This window comes from Dipodomys ordii, unplaced genomic scaffold, assembly GCF_000151885.1.
Source record: "Dipodomys ordii isolate 6190 unplaced genomic scaffold, Dord_2.0 Scaffold13, whole genome shotgun sequence".
NCBI classification, from domain to species: Eukaryota; Metazoa; Chordata; class Mammalia; order Rodentia; family Heteromyidae; genus Dipodomys; species Dipodomys ordii.
In genome coordinates this window covers 22566410-22585636 of record NW_012267229.1, presented here as the reverse complement: position 1 = coordinate 22585636, position 19227 = coordinate 22566410, and the positions used below count along the sequence as shown (strand labels likewise).

Here is a 19227-nt window from a genome sequence, read left to right as displayed (position 1 = left end):
TGGCTGCCTACCCCTCCGGGCGCCATGGTCACTCCTGGGCTGGTCCTGACCCTACGCTGGGACTGGAACAGGCCGAGGCTTGGTAATAAATAGGCAAGGACGGACAGACAGACGCATTCGCCCCAGGCTTTGTTTGCTAAAGCCCTACCTGGGAACGAGGTTTAGACAACTTGAGTGATTCACCCAGGATCTTGGGATTTTGGCTTTCCCTGGGCTCAGGCAGAGGCCATGCAGTAGAGCTTGGACGGCAGGGCTGGGGTGGGGAATGAGGAGAGGCTGTCGGAGCCAGGCAGCCCCATCCAGCAGCAGCGGAGCCAGCTCACCCTCCCAGCCAGCAGCAGACTTGCCATGTGCTCGCCAGTTTCAGTAACATTTTCATAACCCCACAGCCATCTATCTAGCTCTCTGGATGTTCTGATGGAAGACTCAGCACAAGGCCCTGAGTTCAAGTCCCAGTACTGCCACTGAGAGAGAGAGGGGAGGGTGGAGAAGAAGGAGGAGGAGGAGGAGGAGGAGGAGCAGGAGGAAGAGGAAGAGGAAGAGGAGGAGAGGGGAGGGGAGGGGAGGGGAGGGAAGGGGAGGGGAGGGGAGAAAAAGAAAACCACTCTTATGCTAATGTGGCTAAGTCATCTAATGCTAACTCTTCCCAGACATGGGATTTGAACTCAGGACTTGCTTTCCCACCCCACCATGGGCAGAAATGGAATCTCTTTTAGCTTTAAAACATTCTGAGATGGTGAGATTCCCCTTGAAGTCACTGAAAGGGATGTCAGGGCATGTGAAAGCTAGCGCCCTTCCCACCTGCCAACGTGTCAGGGTTGGGGGCCTTCCAAAGGAAGTAGGGCGTCCTGTCTCAGGCCTGGGTCACTCCATCCATGCCCTACATGGCCAGGAGCTGCTCTGGACCATGTCAACCCTGATTCTCATCCTCCCTCTTTCCTGTCTAGCCACATTCCTCAAACATGCCCGACAGTTCCACCCCAGGGCCTTTGCACTGGCTGCTCCCAGTAGAATGGTTTTTCCCAGGTCTCATTCTCTCACCTCTTCAAATCTTTGCTCACATGTCACCTTCTCAGCAGGAACTTCCTTGACCACCTTGTTTGCCTAGGCCCCCCGCCCCCACCACAGGTCAGGAGGCAATAGCTAGTCCCATGACCTGCTGTTTGCCTTCAGAACTTTTTCCTCCTGATGTATTTTACAAACAATTCGTGTGTACGCCCTTGGCTAGAATACACATTCCACCATTCAGGCACTGACAGTGCCTTGCACCAAGTAGGCCCTCAATAAACAGTTGCTGAGTGAAAGAATGTATGGTGGATGAGGATGGGGGAGTGGGGTCTTTGGCTGCTTTGTTCAAGATTCTAATTCAGAGCCTGCATGCAGTAGGTGATTTAGTAAATAGGATTTTGAGTGGAGACGTGTGGGAGTAAGCACAGGTGCTATGGTTCCCAGCCTAGCACCGCACAGCCTTCTCCGGAGAGAGCCAGTGCCCAAAACATGTGCATCCAGGGGACCATGAGGGGCCCTCCAGCTTCCTAATCCTTCAAAATTACCTGCTTGTGAAAGCTCAAGTCCCAGCTCTGCCTTGGACAGGCTGGGACCTTGGCCAAGTCAATGCCTTTTATTTTTCTTCCTGGAACTCGAGGCACCAGCTGTTCAAAGAAGACATCAGACCAGGGAGTTTTTCAAACTCAATTTTCCTTTCCTTTCCCTGCCGTTGGTTTTTGCAGGTACGCTGGCATCAAGGCCGAGCTGCTTTTAAAAGCCTTTTTAAATTGATGAGTAGGCTTTCTAGTTGTTCCTGTGCTAAAATAGCTCCGGGGTGGGGGGGAGAGATATGTCTATTTACAGCTATTTTATTTTTTTTTTCCTCCCATTTCCATTTCTACCTTTTGAAAAACTTCAGAAGTGGCGTCGCCTAAAAGCATGACAAGCCAGCTGCCTGTGGACAAAAGCTCTGAAGTTCTGTGAGAATGGCTCTTGCAAGTGCATTGCAAATGGCGGAGCAAGGATGTCTGTATTCCCCGCTGCTGAGGGGAATGCTGGCCTATCCGGGCTCTGGCCACGCAAGCTGCCTTTGGAACAAGATCTCAGCAGCCTGGGCTGACTCTCCACTTCACCTGACGCCAGGCCCAGTGAGCCCGCTGCAAACCCCACCCCAACCCCAAACACACCCTGGGTGTGTGGGCTCTCTGCTCAGGCCACTGAACTCCTGGTGACCAGTTGCTCATGGACAGTTCCGCTACAATCTCATCTGCCTTCCCAGGAGGTACTGCGTGAGAACTGGCCAGTGAGGCCTGCTCTGAGCAGAAGGGAAAGGCCTATTTGCTCCTCCTGGAGTCTGACCACCAAGCATTCCAGGAGGGGGCTGTGACTCACGGATCAACCACTGCCCTAAAGTTTAACAGAGAAGCCACCAAGAGCCAGGCTTGTGCTGGGACAGAGTTCCTCGTGAAAAGGTGGCCCAGCCTCTGTCTTCATGTTGGCCTGTCTTTCTCTACAGCTTAAAAAAAATGCAGGGAAATGGATGGACCTGGAACGAATCATGTTAAGTGAGGTAAGCCAAGCTCAGAGAGACAAATGGTGCATGTTTTCTCTTGCAGGTAAAAGCTAGATCTAAAATACATTGGGACATGATAAATTACACAGGACTCTATGGACATTCACACAAAATGAGACCAAAGCCTCCTTTGATTAGGGAGGAACAGGAAGGCTCAATGCCAATATGACTCTGATCAGACAAAATCATGTTTATTGAAATGAACACCAGGAAATGGAAACAAGAGGTTTTTTTTTTCCTTTGTTGCTATTTTCATTTCTTTTTGTCTTGTTTGTTCATGTACCTGTCTTTGGGAGGGTAAAGGGAGGAACAGAAATGGAGGAACAAAGGGTGAACAAATACAGCAGTGGCACTCGTTGAAACTGTTGAAAATGAACTATACAATTTGTGGGAGAGAGCGAGGGAAGAAGTGACATTGTCCATACAGAAATGTACTTATTACCTGACTTTGTAATGGTAACATCTCTGTACATCACCTTTAGAATAACAATAAAAAATATTTAAAAGGCAGTAACAAGCCAGGCATTGGTGGCTCACACCTGTAGTCCTAGCTACTCAGAAGGCTAACATCTGAGCATTGTGGTTCAAAAGCCAGCGTGGGCAGGAAAGTCCGTGAAACTCCTATCTCCTATATATCATCAGGAAATTGGAAGTGGCACTGTGGGCTCCAAATGGTAGAGCACTAGCCTTCAGCAAAAGAGTTCAGGGACAGTGCCCAGGTCCTGAGATTCAGCCCAGCCTCCCCACACCCCCCAAAAAATTGCAGTAACAGCAGAAAGCTTTTCTATAGCACTTATAGGACCTGTGGATGTGGGTCCCTGTTCTACATGCTTCCCATACGTGCAAGTATTCATCTGTGAAGTAAGTGCCATCACCATGTCTATTCCATGCAAAAGAAATGGGAGATCTTGTGATGTGAAATCTGCCCCCAGACACACATCTTAAGGAACGGAGCGACCAACTCAGCAGTGTAGTGCCAGGGCACCGGATTCTGCCAATGACCACCAGAGGGCGCTCCTTGCGACAAGCCGTGCTCCTCACTGCCACACCCCATACAGCCTCCTGAGAGACGGCAGCCAGGCCATGCCTGGAGTGCTGACCTGCAGGAACTATCAAGGAATCAGAACATATTTTTAAAAGTCTAGGTCTTGAAGTCGGAAGCCTTAATGACAGTGGTTCTGTGTCTCTATGAAAGGAAGGGCCTGGCTTCGTGTGTGACCCTGAGCCTCGGGGCTCCCAGTCTTCACAGGCAGCGTAGCTCCCTCTACCTCTTCTCCACATTTCTCCCCATGGGCCTGTGCTGGTGCCCACCGGGCATAGGCATCTCCTGAGCCCAGACTCTCTAACCCGCCAGACCGTGTGGGGAAGGTGATGTACCTTGCCTCAAAACATCTCAGCCTGCAATGTGCTATGTGTGTGTGCAACCCTGTGTCCCCATACATCCAAGCAAGCGATCTGCAGACCTGCACACCTGCTGGTGAATCAGGCCTGTGAGAATCTCAGGCGGGAACTCAGCTCCTACCATAAGCCAACTCTCAGGTTACAAAGCAGGTAATCATTAAACAAAGGCAAAAAACCAAAACAAAAAAGACCTCTCATGCTTGTCTACATTGCACATACATGATAATGCTCACAACAGTCCCAAGAGCCAGGAGTCATTATTAGTCCCCTTTCATTGAGGAAACTGAGGCACTGAGACTTTCAGTAACTTTCCAAGAGTCACATGGGAATGCTTATTGTGTGGAGAGGGACGCACTGTGAGTATGCTCACATGAATGCAGTGTGCATATGAAACTCCCGTGTGTCCTTTCCAATATTCCAGTCACCAGATTTAGCAATGTCCCAGCAGAGCACCACTAAAACCACACACACACGCAAGCACGCACGCGCACACACTTGGAGATGTTGGTGTTGTGAATGCGTCCTAGAACTCTGGCCACAGAGGAATGGAGGTGAAGGCTGCAGCCTACACAGCTGGGACCCTTCAGAATTCTGAAGCTCATGGCCCTGGCCGCCCGGTGGGAGCCGTGGCACAGCAGTGGTGTTGAGAGCCGCCACCATCCACCATGCAGCTGAAGGAATTCGTCCCATCCCAGGCAGTTAAGTCAACTGTCCAGGCCACAAGGTCAGTACATCACATCGCAGTGGGAACACGTCAGTCAGGAAAACAAATGAGCAAAGCCAGCTAGGCCTTCTATTCCCCATTCCTGCCAGGCTCTAAAAGAGAAACTGGGGCAAACACCAGGCCTCCATCATCTGGTGCTGTATTGAAACACACGACCCCAACAGCAAAGTGCACAGTGCATTTGCTCAAAGCAGACAGCTTTGAAAGGAAGAAAGAATTATCTAGCGGCTTCAAAGATTCTCCCTACCCACCTACTAGGAAACCACAGCTTGCATATCTGCCCACATGCATTCATTTCGCCTGTGTGTGCTTTGTATCAGACAAAATGTTCTGTTTTGTCATCTGGCTCCTTCTTAGTCCATCCATATGAAGGTGGTTACAAATGGATGCATTGTCGTGGCTGTATAGTATTCTACCAGGTAAGACTGTTCTACTGACCTTTATCCAGTCTACTGGATCAGTTCTGGTTTGATGCTTTTATGAGACCATTCTTTGATACTTCTTTTCATGAAAATAGGAAGACATTTATGGAGCAGAAATGCCGGTCATGAAATCTATGTTCAGCTTTTGATACAGCAGAATGGTTTTCTGCAGTGGTTCCACCAACCGACAGTTCCCCCAGATCCTTGTCAGCCTGGTACTTGCTGTCTCCTTTAGTTTCTCTAGTTTAGGCGATTAGTTTATAAATTTAAAAATACTTCCCTAGCTTTCCCCTGATCGGCTTCCTTTGCTATTTCCAATGATGGTTTACTTCGTCCAGGAGCAGATCCAAAGAACTGTTCCATGTTTGTACATTGCACGAATATCACTATTAGCCCCAGCCCACACAGAAGAAAAGCAGAAAGAAGTTAAGTCTGAAGGCCTTGAGCAGCTACAAGACATTCAACTCTGGGCTTTTTTTGTGGGACATGAAAAAGGAAAATCGCATCTCAGTGTGAAGCAAAACTTCCTCCCAGCCTCCTACCCTCTCCTCTCCAAACCCAAGAATCCTTCCCCCCATCAAGGATCTGCACCCCAGTGCCCCCCAGTCTTGTGAGCCGCCCTTGTGACAATGGCCTGGCTGACTGGTGGGCACACAGACTCTGCCACCTGCCAAATGGATGCTGGAGTGAGGCTGTGGGCTCGGCTTCCGTTTATATGAAATACAAGCCTCATTCATCTGGTCTCAGTCCTGAGCAAAAATGTTCATGGAAAACAGAGCCAACATTCTCCTAGCTCCTCCCCTAGTTTGCTTGTCTTCCCTCACTGTAAATTCTAGTAGAATGACTTCTCAGACGTCTTCCACCACCAGCTCCGGCGAGCTGATGAGCTCACGCCCACTTCTGGGTCTCCTAGCTACCTGCAAGGTGGGTATTAACACGGCCATCTTGCAGATGTAGAAAAATGGAGCCAAGACAAGGCAAGTCATCTGCTCAGGGTCCTACAGGCAGATCCAGGAACACAGACGTGCCCCCGGCTGCCGCGAGACTCCACACCCCCTTGTTCCCCAGGGTTCTTCTCCAAACCCGGAGCAGGCAGAGGCATTGGCCCACTCTCGGTCCTTCCTTTTCCCCTCAGAGCCTCAGATTTGGGGCAGATGAACGACAGAAGAAAGAATGAGCTGTCAGACCCAGAAAGGCCTTTCCAGAGGAATGAGCTCAAGGGTCAGGGGCCTGAACAACCTTGGGCAGTCAGATGGCAGAGGCTGGGGGTCTCCAACAAGCTAGAAAAGATCAGGAGCCCTCTTTACTAGTTTTGTGATTTTAAAGACCTTTCTGAGCACACTTTAAGACAAGCGCCTTCCACCTGCAGCTAATGTAATCTAGAAATAACGTACATCAGGTAAGAGCTGCCTGGCCTCTCCTCTGCGTGGTTTCCGGAGCCAGCCTCACTCTCGGTGTGACCTCAGTTTTATCACCTGTGCTACGGGCACTTTAGTAACACCTCATGTTCAGCATTCAAGACTGGAATCAGAACGCTGGGTGGAAATGCATTGCTTATCACTTTGAGGGTCTTCTAAATATGGAGTCTGTGAAAAAAGTTGGTCGTGATCCAAGGTCTGCCAGCCATGAAACACCAAGTTCTGTCTTCTTGTGTCATTTCTCTGATGGCCCATCTGACCCACAGCATCTCCTTACAGCCACCCAGCCATCTAGACACACACTGAGATACTCTGTCCCTGGCTTCGTCTCCTGACCTTTTTCTGCATTAGCGAGACCCTAGTAGGAGGGGAGGATCACTCTCTGGTGTTAAGGACAGAAGTAATGTTGTCCCTTCTAGGCATTCAGGCAGATAGGGAAGAGATCCAACCTCAGGCTCACTGGGGTATCTATGAGCATCCATTCACCAACGCAAGAGCCATGGCCAGAAAGAGCTAAAAGCTAACGAGCTGTCTAAAGCTCAGTAAGGGAGGGGTGGAGGAGGGGATTCCAGGCTCCTGAGCCTCTAGAATCTCAAAAGCCTGTGCCATTCTGGAGGGGCCCCAAGACGCCCGATTTCTGCTTTTTCAACAGAATGGGTATGTGAAACTGGGGACTGTGACACTCCCAGGCAAAGAGCCAGACCCTATAGGCATGTTAAGCTCAATGTGGCTGGGAAAGGGGGAGGGGTTCTGTTTTGCAAAAAGAAAAAAAACCACTTGAAAATGCATTTCCAAGTGGGGGGAAGAAGGGGGGCTCCTCCAGCCAGGACACTTCCTGCCTCCATCTCATTGTTTCCATCCCATTTAGAGAGAGCAAACGCTTCCTGGGATTCAATTTCTCTCATAATAGTTGGAAGGAAACAAAACTATAGATTGTAAACATTTACCGCTTTGTCTGAAAAAAAAATCTCTATGGAGGGGAGAGGGGAAGAAGAACCATACATGTAGAGCAGGGCCTCACCCTCAAATCCATTCCCTAGTACCTTCCCATCGTGCCTCCGAATGGTTAAACAGCTCACTTCTCAAGGCAGGAATCCAGAGCTTTAAGACAAATATATTTTTAGCTACTGAAATGCAAAATTAAGATTGGGTAGATGTAAGTACCGAATCCCTCTCGGCAGCTTTCTATCAAAGAAACCAAGACAGACACACGAGGCTCTGTGCTTAGGAAGTGAGTCCGATGTGACATACACTCAATCTTCTGCCCAGACACAGGGTGGGGGTGTCTCTCCCTTCCCCACGTTTTATTCTCCAGCTGTGAAGTGATATTAAATTTCATCAGATCCAAGCAAAATCTATGGTCTGGAAGCAGTTGCCTTTAAGGCCCCTTCATATTTATTCAAAACTCATGAATCATGTTCCGATAACATAGCCATAATTATTTTTAAAGTGTGGAGGTTTGTGGCTTTAATAGGAAATGCTCGCAAAAGGCCTTTTCTCTTTGATTGTTTGTAATCTTAGCAGTAATCGCCGTGGTTACCTTCAGCTGCACCGCAGCAGGCAAAACACAATTTCATTTCAATATGAATCGCGAGCTCTTCACCCAGGTTTTAATTAAAGCAATAAAAGCCATGTCATCTTTGCCCTTTGCAATGTACACAGACTCAGAGGCCAGAGTTATACTAGGGCTAGATTCTGAGATTCCAGCCCTCGGGGGAGAGTCTCCCACAGCCCCAGTGCATCGCCTGGGAAGTGGCTTTGTTTCGGAGAAGCCCTGGTTGTCGCTGACTCTCCCAGCTTCTGTGTGTGCTCATCTGTAAAATGGGTACAACTGAATGAGGCCATGCTCAGAGGCAAGAGGCATTTGGCCTCATATCTGAGCCCAAACATTAATTTAACATCATTATCATTTTCTTAAATGGCTGGGAAAACCCAACAGGCAATCATTCCTGATTATTAACATAGAGAACTATTCGGGATGTTATCAACATAGGTGAAAGGAACAAAGTGTGAAGAATCTTGAACTCAAAACTTCTTGGATCTTTTTTGTTTCTTCGCTTTCTATACTGACCCCTACTGGACAGAGGCTTTCAGCACAAGGCCACAAGCATCACAAGGTGGTATGATCTCCTGAGGCTTACTTAAGTCATTTCTCTAGCCACCATAGGTCCATGCCTGCTCTAGGTATTTGTAAAATCAGATCAGACACCCTTGGGAATCTACTGAGGCTACTGTACAGACCCAATGGTGGTGCTTGGAACCAAGTGCAAGAATCTGGCCAAGTACCAGTGGCTCATACCTGCAATCCTAGCTACTCAGGAAGCTGAGATCTAGGGATAAGTTTGAAGCCAGCCTGGGGCAGGAAAGCCCGTGTGACTCTTCTCTCTAATTAACCACCAAAAAGCTGGAAGTGGAATTGTAGCCCAAGTAGTATAACACCAGCCTTGAGCACAAAAGCTCAAGGATAATACCCAGGCCCTGAGTTCAAGCCCCAGGATCAGCACATGCATGCGCTCACCCTTCCACCCACACACACCCCAAAGAAACAAAAAATCCAGTAGGTCCAGGTACTGGTGGCTCACACCTGTAATCCTAGTTATTTAGGAGGCTGAGATCTGAGGATCATGGTTCAAAGCCAGCCAGGGCAGGAAAGTCCCTGTGAGACTCTTATCTCCAATTCGCCACCAGAAAACTGAAGTGGCATTGTGGCTCAAGGCTCACTAGCTGAAGGACAGTGCCCAGGCCCTGAGTTCAAGCCCCACAACCAACACCCTCCCTCAAAAAAAAATCCACTAGGCTCAAAGTTCTTGCATATTTGGGGCATGCAGTGGAGGTGAAGCACCGGAAGTCTTCTGTTATTGTTATGTTACTGAATATGTCATTTTTCATGTGTGCACATATTCCGTGGAATACACTTCCCAAACAATTATTGGGTTAGAGTCAATGCATTTATAATTTGCATAGATGTTCACAATCTGCCTTATTTTTAGGTCACAGCAATTTATTCTCCCCACAACAATATATACAATCTGCTTTTCTCTTTTTTCTTTTTTTACTCTGACAGAATAGGTTATCAAACCTCTGGATTTTTGTCACCCGTATAGGTGATAAATGGTATGAATATATAGATGGTAACTCTGTTTCTCTTATGGACTATTCTTAGCATCTATTCATAGACTGTGTGTCCCTTTCTGTAATCAGTTCATATCTCCTTCCTTTTTCTCTTCCAGAGTTTTGAGTAATTCTTCTTATATTAAGGAAGCTAGTCCTTTCGATTGTGTTGTAACTTCTTGAACATATTCTTGCCTGATTTACTTTCCCTCTTAAAACTCAGGGCCTTGTACTAAGCTAAATTCCCAACCCCAGCTACTTGTTCAGTTTTAAAGCCTTTTCTTCTAAGGTTTGAGTCACAGGAACGTCTTACCTGTTCCAAACGGCCAAGTCCACAAAGGTCCTTTGTCCTTGCCTTTGTGGTTTCCTTGAGTACACTAAAATCTGACTTACTTAAAAATGTATCTTTTGATAGGGAATGAGCTGTGAGTCTATCGTCATCGTTCCTTAGATCCCGCCTGTCTTCATTTACTCTACCCTCGGGTTTCTAGGACTTCCAGGAGTTCTGGGACTTCCAGGTTTTCCTATGTCTCAAACCACTTCCTTCTCCAGTTCTGGCAGTTCCCTCCTCTTCTGCTTTGCTCTCTGATGTCAGAGCTCAGCATTTAAGGGTCATGGATCCTCTGATCTCCCATCTAGCTCTACAAATCTAATCCAGTTCACCTCTTCCATGAGCTCCAGAATGGCAGCACCGCTGACCACTTGGGGACACCTCCACTTCAACGAGCACCTCAGATGCTACATGTCCCAGCCTGACTCCATCAAACCTGCACCTCTCCAGGCCTTCCCCACCTCAGAAGATGGCATCACCAGACTAGAAAACAGGTTCACGGTATGAATCTGTTACTCTCACATCTCTCTCTTCCTCTATGTCTATCATCCTCACTTCCTACCAACTTTACCTTGGAGACACAGCTCAGACCATCTCTCCACCTCAGTTTCCTTCATGGTCTAGGGACAACGTGTCCCTTCACCTGGCTTTACTGTACCAATGATCACGCCACTCAACCTCAGTCATTTCCCCCCCCCCCGACTCTGTAACACATGCATGCACATGAGTGCATGCATACATACACACACAAATGTTCAATCACTTAAGAAAACCTCTGAGATTTTTAGCAAAAAAATAAAATAAAATAAAGGGGCTGGGAAGTTAGCTCAGTGGGAGAGTACTTGCCTCACATGCATGAGGCCCTGGGTTCGATTCCTCAGCACCAACTAAGCAGAAAAAGCCGGAAGTGGTGCTGTGGCTCAAGTGGTAGAGCTTCAGCCTTGAGCTGAAGAGCTTAGGGACAATGCCCAGGCCCAGAGTTCAGGGCCCATGACCGGCAATAAATTAATAAATAAAAATAAAAAGTAAAAAAAATAAAAATAAAAACAAAAAATCAGATTAAGGGCCAAGATAGTGGAAAACTACCCACCACCAGGAGGGCGTCATGAGGAGCTGATGGCTGCAGGTCTTCTCCTCGCCCAACCCCTAAGAAATACACTGACATTTTTGAAGGGGATTCCCATCGGAGGAAGTGTCTGTAAACTCACAGAGGTGTTTGGGGACTCATCTCGGGTCGCCAAAGCATTATTTATGGTAATTAAAACTGAAAATGAGCCATGAAAATGAGCCATAGCTAGTTTGTTTTTAAATGTGTTTTGTGTAACTCTCAGTTTAGATTCCCTAGAAGTAGAGCCTGGGGAGGGAGATTCCTAAGAGGGGACCCAGCCTAGAAAGGATGGTGGGAGCAGGGAGAGAGGGAAGGGGGAGAGGACAGGACAGAATAGGGCAGGGCAGGAGTTAAAGAAGGAGGCAGCCCAGCTGGAGTTCCACAGAGTCACAGCACTGATCACTACCCACACACCTCCTTCTAGCTCATGCTTCTTACTGGGCAGAGGCTGATTTTCCAGAGCAGTTAGCAGTGAACATACAGCAGTTGGATGGACATGGATACCCTGGCTGGTCAGCATCCACGGAGCCCACAGCCCTACTCCATTCTCCCAGCACCCCAAGAGGCAGGAATCACTGTCTCCTAGTGGAAGAGCTAGAATTTGAACCCAGGTCTGCTGAAGCCCAAGCCTACTTCCTGTCCACTTCCCAAAACAATCTCCTTCAACCTGGGATGGTGCAGTCAGACCAATCCTTATAACTCCTGGACAGGGTCTTCACTCAGCAACCCAGGAGCTGATGGTCACCAATCCCCCAGCTCTTGAGACTGCAGCCCTGTCTGAGAATTATGGCTCAGTCTGTCCAGGAAATTCTGGTACCAAAGTCACTCAAAGCCAAGCACAGAGGAGGAAAGAGGAGGGGCAGGGCAGGGAGGGAGTGACATGCTGTTCACCTATTCACCTGTGATAGTTGGTGTGGGCACTCCAGGAAAAAGCGAGGATTATATAGAACTCTTGCCATTAATGACCAGCTGCACACGTGTGGCTCAGTCCTGTAATCCTAGGAGGCTGAGATCTAAGGACAGAGGTTCAAAGCCAGCCCAGACAGGAAAGTCTGTGAGGCTCTTCTCTCCAATTAACCAGTAAAATGCTACAAGTGGAGCTGTGGCTTAAGTAGTAGAGAGTTAGCTTTGAACAAAACAATTTTAAAAAGCTAAGGGACCCTGAATTCAAGCCCCAGTACAACCAAATGAAAAGCCTAGAGGGCAGCAGGGTAGGAGCTGGAGAAGTCTTGCATTATTCTCCAACAACACCAGCATGAACCACATTCCCTGTGTCTCCCACATGTGATCTTTAAAAAGACCACAATGCTTCGCAACCCCCACCATCGAAAGCTGATAGCTATAGTCCCACTCCTTGGCTCTGTGACTGGCTTTGGCCAGTAGAAAGAGCTAGAAGTAATGACATACCAGCATCAAGTCTAGGTCTGCGGAGGTCTAGCAGTATCTTTCCTCACTGCTGTACAAGGCTGTCTTCCACCTAGTGTGTAAGCTTCAGGCTGACCTTATGGAGGACCAGAGGCCCTGGAACAGCAGTGAACCCCATCTCATCCCACCCAGGGCTGCCCTCAAATTTGTTGCTATCATTCAACCAATTTGAAGAGCCGTCCCCTTCCTAGCTGAACCCCGTCAATCTGTAAATGAATGGAGCCATGAAATAGTTTTAAGCCACTACATGAAGTGCTTGTTTGCAGCTAAACTGAAAACATTGAAAGGAGCCTGGTAGCTAGTGTGGTGACACACACCTCTAATCCCAGCTACGTAGGAGGTAAAGGCTGAAGAATCACACCTCAGGGCAAAAATGACTGGAACCCTATCTTAAAAAAAATCAAAACCAAAGGACAGAGGGGCATGGCTAAAGTGGTAGAACCCTTACATAGCATGTGTTAGCCTGGGGTCATTCGCTAATACTACAGACAGGTATGTGCACAGAAATACCTGGGATGGAGCTGCAAATTTTGCTCATGTGAAAGTTGGTTCAGGGGCTGGGAAGGTGGCTCAGTGGTAGAGCGCCTGCCTTGCATGCCTGAGGCCCTGGGTTCGATTCCTCAGCACCACATAAGCAAAAAGAAAAAAGCCAGAAGTGGCGCTGTGGCTCAGGTGGTAGAGCACTAGCCTTGAGCTGAAGAGCTGAGGGACAGCGCCCAGGCCCAGAGTTCAGGCCCCACAACCGGACCCCCCCCCCAAAAAAAAGAAAGTTGGTTCATGCTACTGGGTAGTTAGAATCTCAGCAAATCCTAATGTCTGCTTCATACAGTCTTCAGTCAAAGAGGCCCCGTGTGTGGACAATAGACAGCACAAGGGATCAAGAAAAACTGGAAGTCAAGTCACCTTGCTCTACTGTTAAGAAAGCAGACAAAAGCAGGGGTCACATTCCCCCACCACACCAGTGTTTCCTGCCTTGTGCCAGACATTGCCCCCCACGAGAGTGCAAGTGGTGTGTGGAGAGACTTGCCCCTTCCACCATGGAGTCACAGAAAATGATCTGGTGCCCTAAGAATTATGAGGAGGGGGTTTGATTGAATTTGGGGGTCATGAGGACCTCGCTTAGGAAGTGACATTAAGGGTAAATCAAGTCAGTGGCCATGTGGGAGTGGGCAGCACGGGGCTCTCCAAAGGCAGAGCAAGGTCAGGGGCGGGGTTTGGTGTGAGGCCCTGGCTAGGTCATTTTTGTGGAGTCAATCAACATCCCTGAGCCTCAGATGCATCTAACATGGCCTTGGTGGTATTATGAAGATGGCTAAAATAACCACCGAGAAACGTTCTATAGTCTGGGAAGTGCAGCACAGACAGCTGAGACTGTTATTATTCATGGTTTGGGGGGAGAAGACATTTATCGTCCCAGAGTCTCCTCTCAAGGACTGTATCTCTTCTGTGAATGCCTAAAGCAGATACAGACCCCAGAGCCGCACTTTCCCCTCGTGGTAGGACATGCCAACACTTTCTACCAGGGTGCCAGCTAGGCCTGACTCCACTGGTTCTCAGCACCAGTGCTCTAAACATTAACAAAAGGCAACACAGGCCAAGCACCAATGGGTCACGCCTGTCATCTTAGCTACTCGGGAGGCTGAGACCTGAAGATCACAGTTTGAAGCCAGCCTTAGCAGAAAAATCTGTGAGACTCTTATCTCCAATTAAGCACCAAAAAGCCAGAAGTGGAGCTGTGGCTCAAGTGGTGGAGTGTTAGCCTTGAGCATGCCCAAGTCCTGAGTTCAAGCCCAAGTACTGGCACACACACAAAAAAGCAATCAAGATTGTGTGAAAAGGCACAGGAGATATTCTGGAGTAAGCTCCGGAGGATGATTGCATTTCTAAGTTGATTATTAACTGGTAGGTGACATCAATGGATGCTCCCAGGGCCTGGAATTTTGCCTGTCAATGTAAGAGAACATAGCTGCAGCAGCCCGGTGCTCACACCGGGACAGGCTAGACAAAGGGGCATCCTTACCATGGCACCTTGCCCTGGGGCAAGGGAAGGGAGTGCAATGCTTTGTGAAGACCCCCTGGGACCACAGTGGCTTCCTATTGGCAGGGTTGAGGGCCACCGCCCAACCTCTCACTTATGTGTGGCCCTATGGCGTCTACCACACAGGAAGGCCCAGAAATGTCTGAACTAAATAACAGAAATCTGTTTTCTTCCCCACCTGGAAAACACATGCCCACCCTGTTGGTGGATGGATCACCCAATTCAGACTTGGAGGTGAGGTGCAGGGCTAGGTTTCTTCCCGAGCCTCGGTTTTATTGCAGCTGGTCCCGCCCAGCTCTTGAGCTATGCTAGCACACTGCAGGTGGTACCAGCCTCACCTGTCCATTCTCAGGAACAGCCTGCAGTGAAGACCCTCCCCCCGCGTGACAGCCAGCAGCATGGATGTCCACAGCTGGGAGGAATATTAACTTTCATCTATTTATGGAAACATCACTCCATTTTGCATGTGTGCCCCCCGAAGGCTGGAGATGGACAGTGACCCCCTACTCACGACCCTGTCTGAAATGACCCTGTAGGAAGCCAGGCCCACCAGCCTCCCCAGGCAGGTGGACCAACTCCAGGCAGGCAGAGAACCTGCACACCGATGCATGGGTCTGTGGGCATCTGCTATTGGCATATCCCCAGGGCACTGTGAAGAAAGGGGCAGGTGGCACCTGGGAACCCCCAAAACTTGCCCTGAGCATGGAGACTGTAGACATCACATCTTGAGTATCCACAAGTTCTTAATATTTCACATTAAGCCACCAGTACCAGGAGAGTTCATTTCTTTTTTTATTTTTGGTCGGTCATGGGGCTTGAACTCTGGGCTTGGGCGCTGTCCCTGTGCTCTTCAGTTCCAGGCGAGCGCTCTACCGCTTGATCCACAGCGCCACTTCTGGTTTTCTAGTGTTTTATTGGAGATAAGAGTCTCACAGACTTTCCTGCCAGGGCTGGCTTTGAACCACGATCCTCAGATCTCAGCCTCCTGAGTAGCTAGGATTACAGGCGTGAGCCACCGGCGCCAGGCTAGGAGGGTTGATTTCTAGAACATTCTCTGAACCCAGATTATCGCTTTGAAGAACTCAACTGCTCTTCGTGAACATTTGGAGAGGAAGAGCAGCAGGTTGCACTCCCTGACTCTCCAGTCCTCCTTCCTCCACCCCAGGAGCAGCTTGGCTCCAGCCAGCCTGAGCTCAGACCCCACTTGGGGGAGGGAGGGGAAGGGGCACCCACCTGGCTGGTTGGCAGGAGCTCTGGGTTGCCGTCACTCATCCCCACGTAGGCACTGTCACCATCAAACTAGAACAGACAGAAAGAAGCAGTGCTGATTAAAACATGTTTGGGGTGGCAGCAGCACAAGCCACCAATGGAGGTCAGGGGACTGTGCTGGCCGGAAAGAATGAGGGAAAAACCTGTAGCCTAGGATGCCTGAGGCCCCCTTCCAGCAGGGCTCCCTTCTAGGGAGAGTCTGCAAGGAGCCCCTTCAGGGCTCATGTCAGCAAGGCTGTCATGTGGAAGATGAAGATGGAGGACCAGCTCTTCCCTCACACCCTGGCCAGGCATGGAGCCTCCTCGCCCCAGAAGTAGGCAAGCACCTTGTGGCCGATGTCCTCCAGGCCATCAGCCAAAGCTAGACTCCTATGTACCTGGCAAGGCTGACAGCTCCAGAGCCTTGGGGCCATCACATGATCCTAGACATGCCGTCCAGGCCTTACCACCCCATGTGGCTTTGCTCTTCTCCTGTTCTTCCCACCCCATGAGACCACAGATAGTGAGGACTGTGGTAGACACCTTGCAGAGGAGCTAATCATTGGTTCACAGGAAGAATCCCCCAGCAGGAGGCAGGTATAGTGGGAGAACTGTGGGGTGCCAGGCCCCTGCTCCCTCCTCACCCCGATGTATGAGCAGGTGTCTGGTCCTCATCTGTGGGCTGGGGATCCTGACCATCGATCTCCTCGGTAGAGGAGGTGACGATTTACAGCACCTGACTCAACAAAGCCTCTTTAACTACACTCCAGACAGGTACTTTAGAAAGCCTCCCCAGAAGCAGAGCCCGAGGCACGTGTTCAAGTGCTTGCACTTCTGAGGGGATAGTCTTTAGAAATAACCCACAAAATTTGGGAGCCGGAGACCCAGTCTAGCCCAACCCATGATTGTTCTGGGGCACAAACTGCATCACAGTTAGTCACATCATGAAGCCAGGGGTGGCTCTGTATCGTCCATGGCCCTTATGGGACATGAGAAGGCACAACCAGCCAAGCAGGCCCTGCAGAAGGCCATTTGTAGACGGTGTGCTAGGATAGACTCAGCTGGTAGGAGAAAATTCCTACAGCACAAGAGGCACACAGGCAGGAGAGGCTGAGACGAGACCTGAGGATCCATGGTTCGAAGCCAGCCTGCACTGCCAAGTCTGCGAGATTCTTTATTTCTACTGACTACCAAAAAAAAAAAAAAAAGCCAGAAGTGGAGCCGATTGGCACTAAGGTTTCCTGTAGTACAGCACCTTGGAAAGTGCTTTCTAGTGGAACACAATTCTTTGGCCTGCGCCTAAGACTCCACAGTAGGTGGGTAACGTGTAGTTAATTTGCTAAGCAGGCAGGTGCACTTAGGATTTTGGTAAACACTGCCCACGCTCCCAAGGCAGTTCACATTCTCTCCTTAGAGACGTCTGCCCCCCCCAAAACCTCGCTAATGAATGTTTATCCTGGCACTGAGCAACGTGCTTTCTATGAAGACAATACTAAACCCTCACAGTGGACTAACAAGGAAAACGCACTTTTCCCTGCTAAAAACCAAGGAAATAGGTGGGGAAGAGTAGGCCCCTCCCATTATGGAGAGACTGGGACTCAGCACCGTTTGATTGCCTTACCCTGCTCCATCTCTCCTACTGGGCTGCAAGTTCCCTGCTAACAGAGATCAAGGCTTTTCTAGATCTTTCCAAGGACCTAACAATTCGCCCAGAGCTTAGCACACAGCAGATTCTTGACAAGTGTGTTAAAGGCTCAGAGAAGAGTAGCGTTGCCATTAGCAGTCGTCTTGGAGACCACTGGGCCCTGGGAGAGCCTTGTCCTACACTACAGCTGGAAAGGAGACCCTGGATTGAGGGAGGATGGGCAGATGCCCATGTGGCCATCAGGGCATGCCTAAAGTTGGCTTCCTTATTCACACTTTTGTTCAGCCAACATCCAAGAAAGAGCTGACATGTGCTGGAGTAAATGTGCATCTGGCTTCCAAGAAGGACTTGGTTGGTCTGCGGTCTGCCTTTGTTAGGGTCCCCTCAGTGTCTTACACAGTGCCCCAAAGCATGCTGGGATGAGAATCTGTGAACGGAGGCCTGAGAGAGAAGGTAGACCTGCCATTTGCCCATCTCTGCCAGAGCTCCAAACTGGCAGAGCCTCTGGAGTGGGGATGTGGAGAGGGAGGGGACCCCGAGGGCTCTGAGATGACCCTGTGATTTGACCTTTGTCTCTGTCTCTGTGTGTGACCAAACCATTCTTGCTCAATGTGTGCTGAGGCGACCTGTGTGGCATGTGAAGGCATGGGGGATACAGGTGCACCCAAGGCCCATGTTGGCACGGACCTGTGTCACCCACTAAACTCAGCGTTCAAGAGAGCATGTGGTCCTATGCCTCACGTCCCTGGGGGGCACAAAGCAATGCGCAAGAGCACAAACACAAGGACGCATGTCTCAAGATTGCCTATGTCAGGCACATAGTCCCCACAGCAGACACACAGGAAAGGAAGGTGTGCCAGACACAGGGGAACCCACCACATATCTGCCATTGCCTACTGTCATCCACATAAGTGTGAACACAAACACACAGCAAGTGTGGATGGGAGACATATAAAGCAGGGACTCACAGGGTCCAAATCCTGTGCCTCTTTCATAATTTATCAGTCCGTCAGCTAAAAATCTTATATATATATATATATATATATATATACCATACAGCCTCTGTATGCTTTAAATTGTGAAGAAGAAATGGGAGGGGGGAAAACAACAGACTAAGAATGGCCATGAAACGTCAGGAGAACATCCTCATAGCCACTGCCTGGAATAGATTAATTTTCCCCATTTCATATTCTAATTATAATTCCTTTTCCCACTGCCATCTTCAGTCCTCATTACAGCTGGAAGATTGTTCTGCAAAAGCCAGGCCTTCATCTTCCCTTCCCAAGAGTTTTGTCATGGAAATGAGTTTTGGAATCTGAAAGAATTCACATTTTCGCAAACATCGAATGCAAAAGGATAACCCTTTCACAATGACCACAGGACAGAACGCAGAACGCGTTCACAGAGGTTTCTCAAGTGTCTGCCTCTCCCCCACTGTGTGGTTCCCTTGGGGACAGGCAATCCTGAGCCCCTATTCCAACATCCACCTCGCAATCTAAGTACATCATGTTCTCACAAAGGATTTATTGTTGTTGTTGTTTTTATCTTAAAGGAAAGCTAGGCTTATAACAAGCATTGTGCAAAGTAAAGAACACTGGTCTTACAGTCAAGAACCCAGCTCCACCTCTCCTACCTTGGGCAAGTTCCTCAGCTAGTCCCAGCCTTATCCTTCTGACCCTGAAAAATCATTGATTCACAGTAGATACCAATAAAATATCTGTGGGGTGGACATATATGGTAAGTGGGTGTGGGTGAAAGGGAGAAAAGAAATAGATGGATAGATGGATGGATATAAG

General features: G+C 49.1%; 1 protein-coding gene across 1 annotated transcript in view; it reads right to left on the bottom strand.

Moving 5' to 3' along the window:
* Tox2 (TOX high mobility group box family member 2) overlaps positions 1-16220 on the bottom strand; it is a 62551-nt gene extending 46331 nt beyond the window's left edge. The window contains exons 1-2 of the mRNA XM_013010710.1: positions 16089-16220; positions 15772-15837 (exon numbers count right to left, since the gene is read on the bottom strand). Of these exons, the coding sequence (XP_012866164.1) occupies positions 15772-15837; positions 16089-16220 (198 nt within the window). The remainder of the gene's footprint in view (positions 1-15771; positions 15838-16088) is intronic.
* Between the last annotated feature and the right edge of the window lie 3007 nt (positions 16221-19227).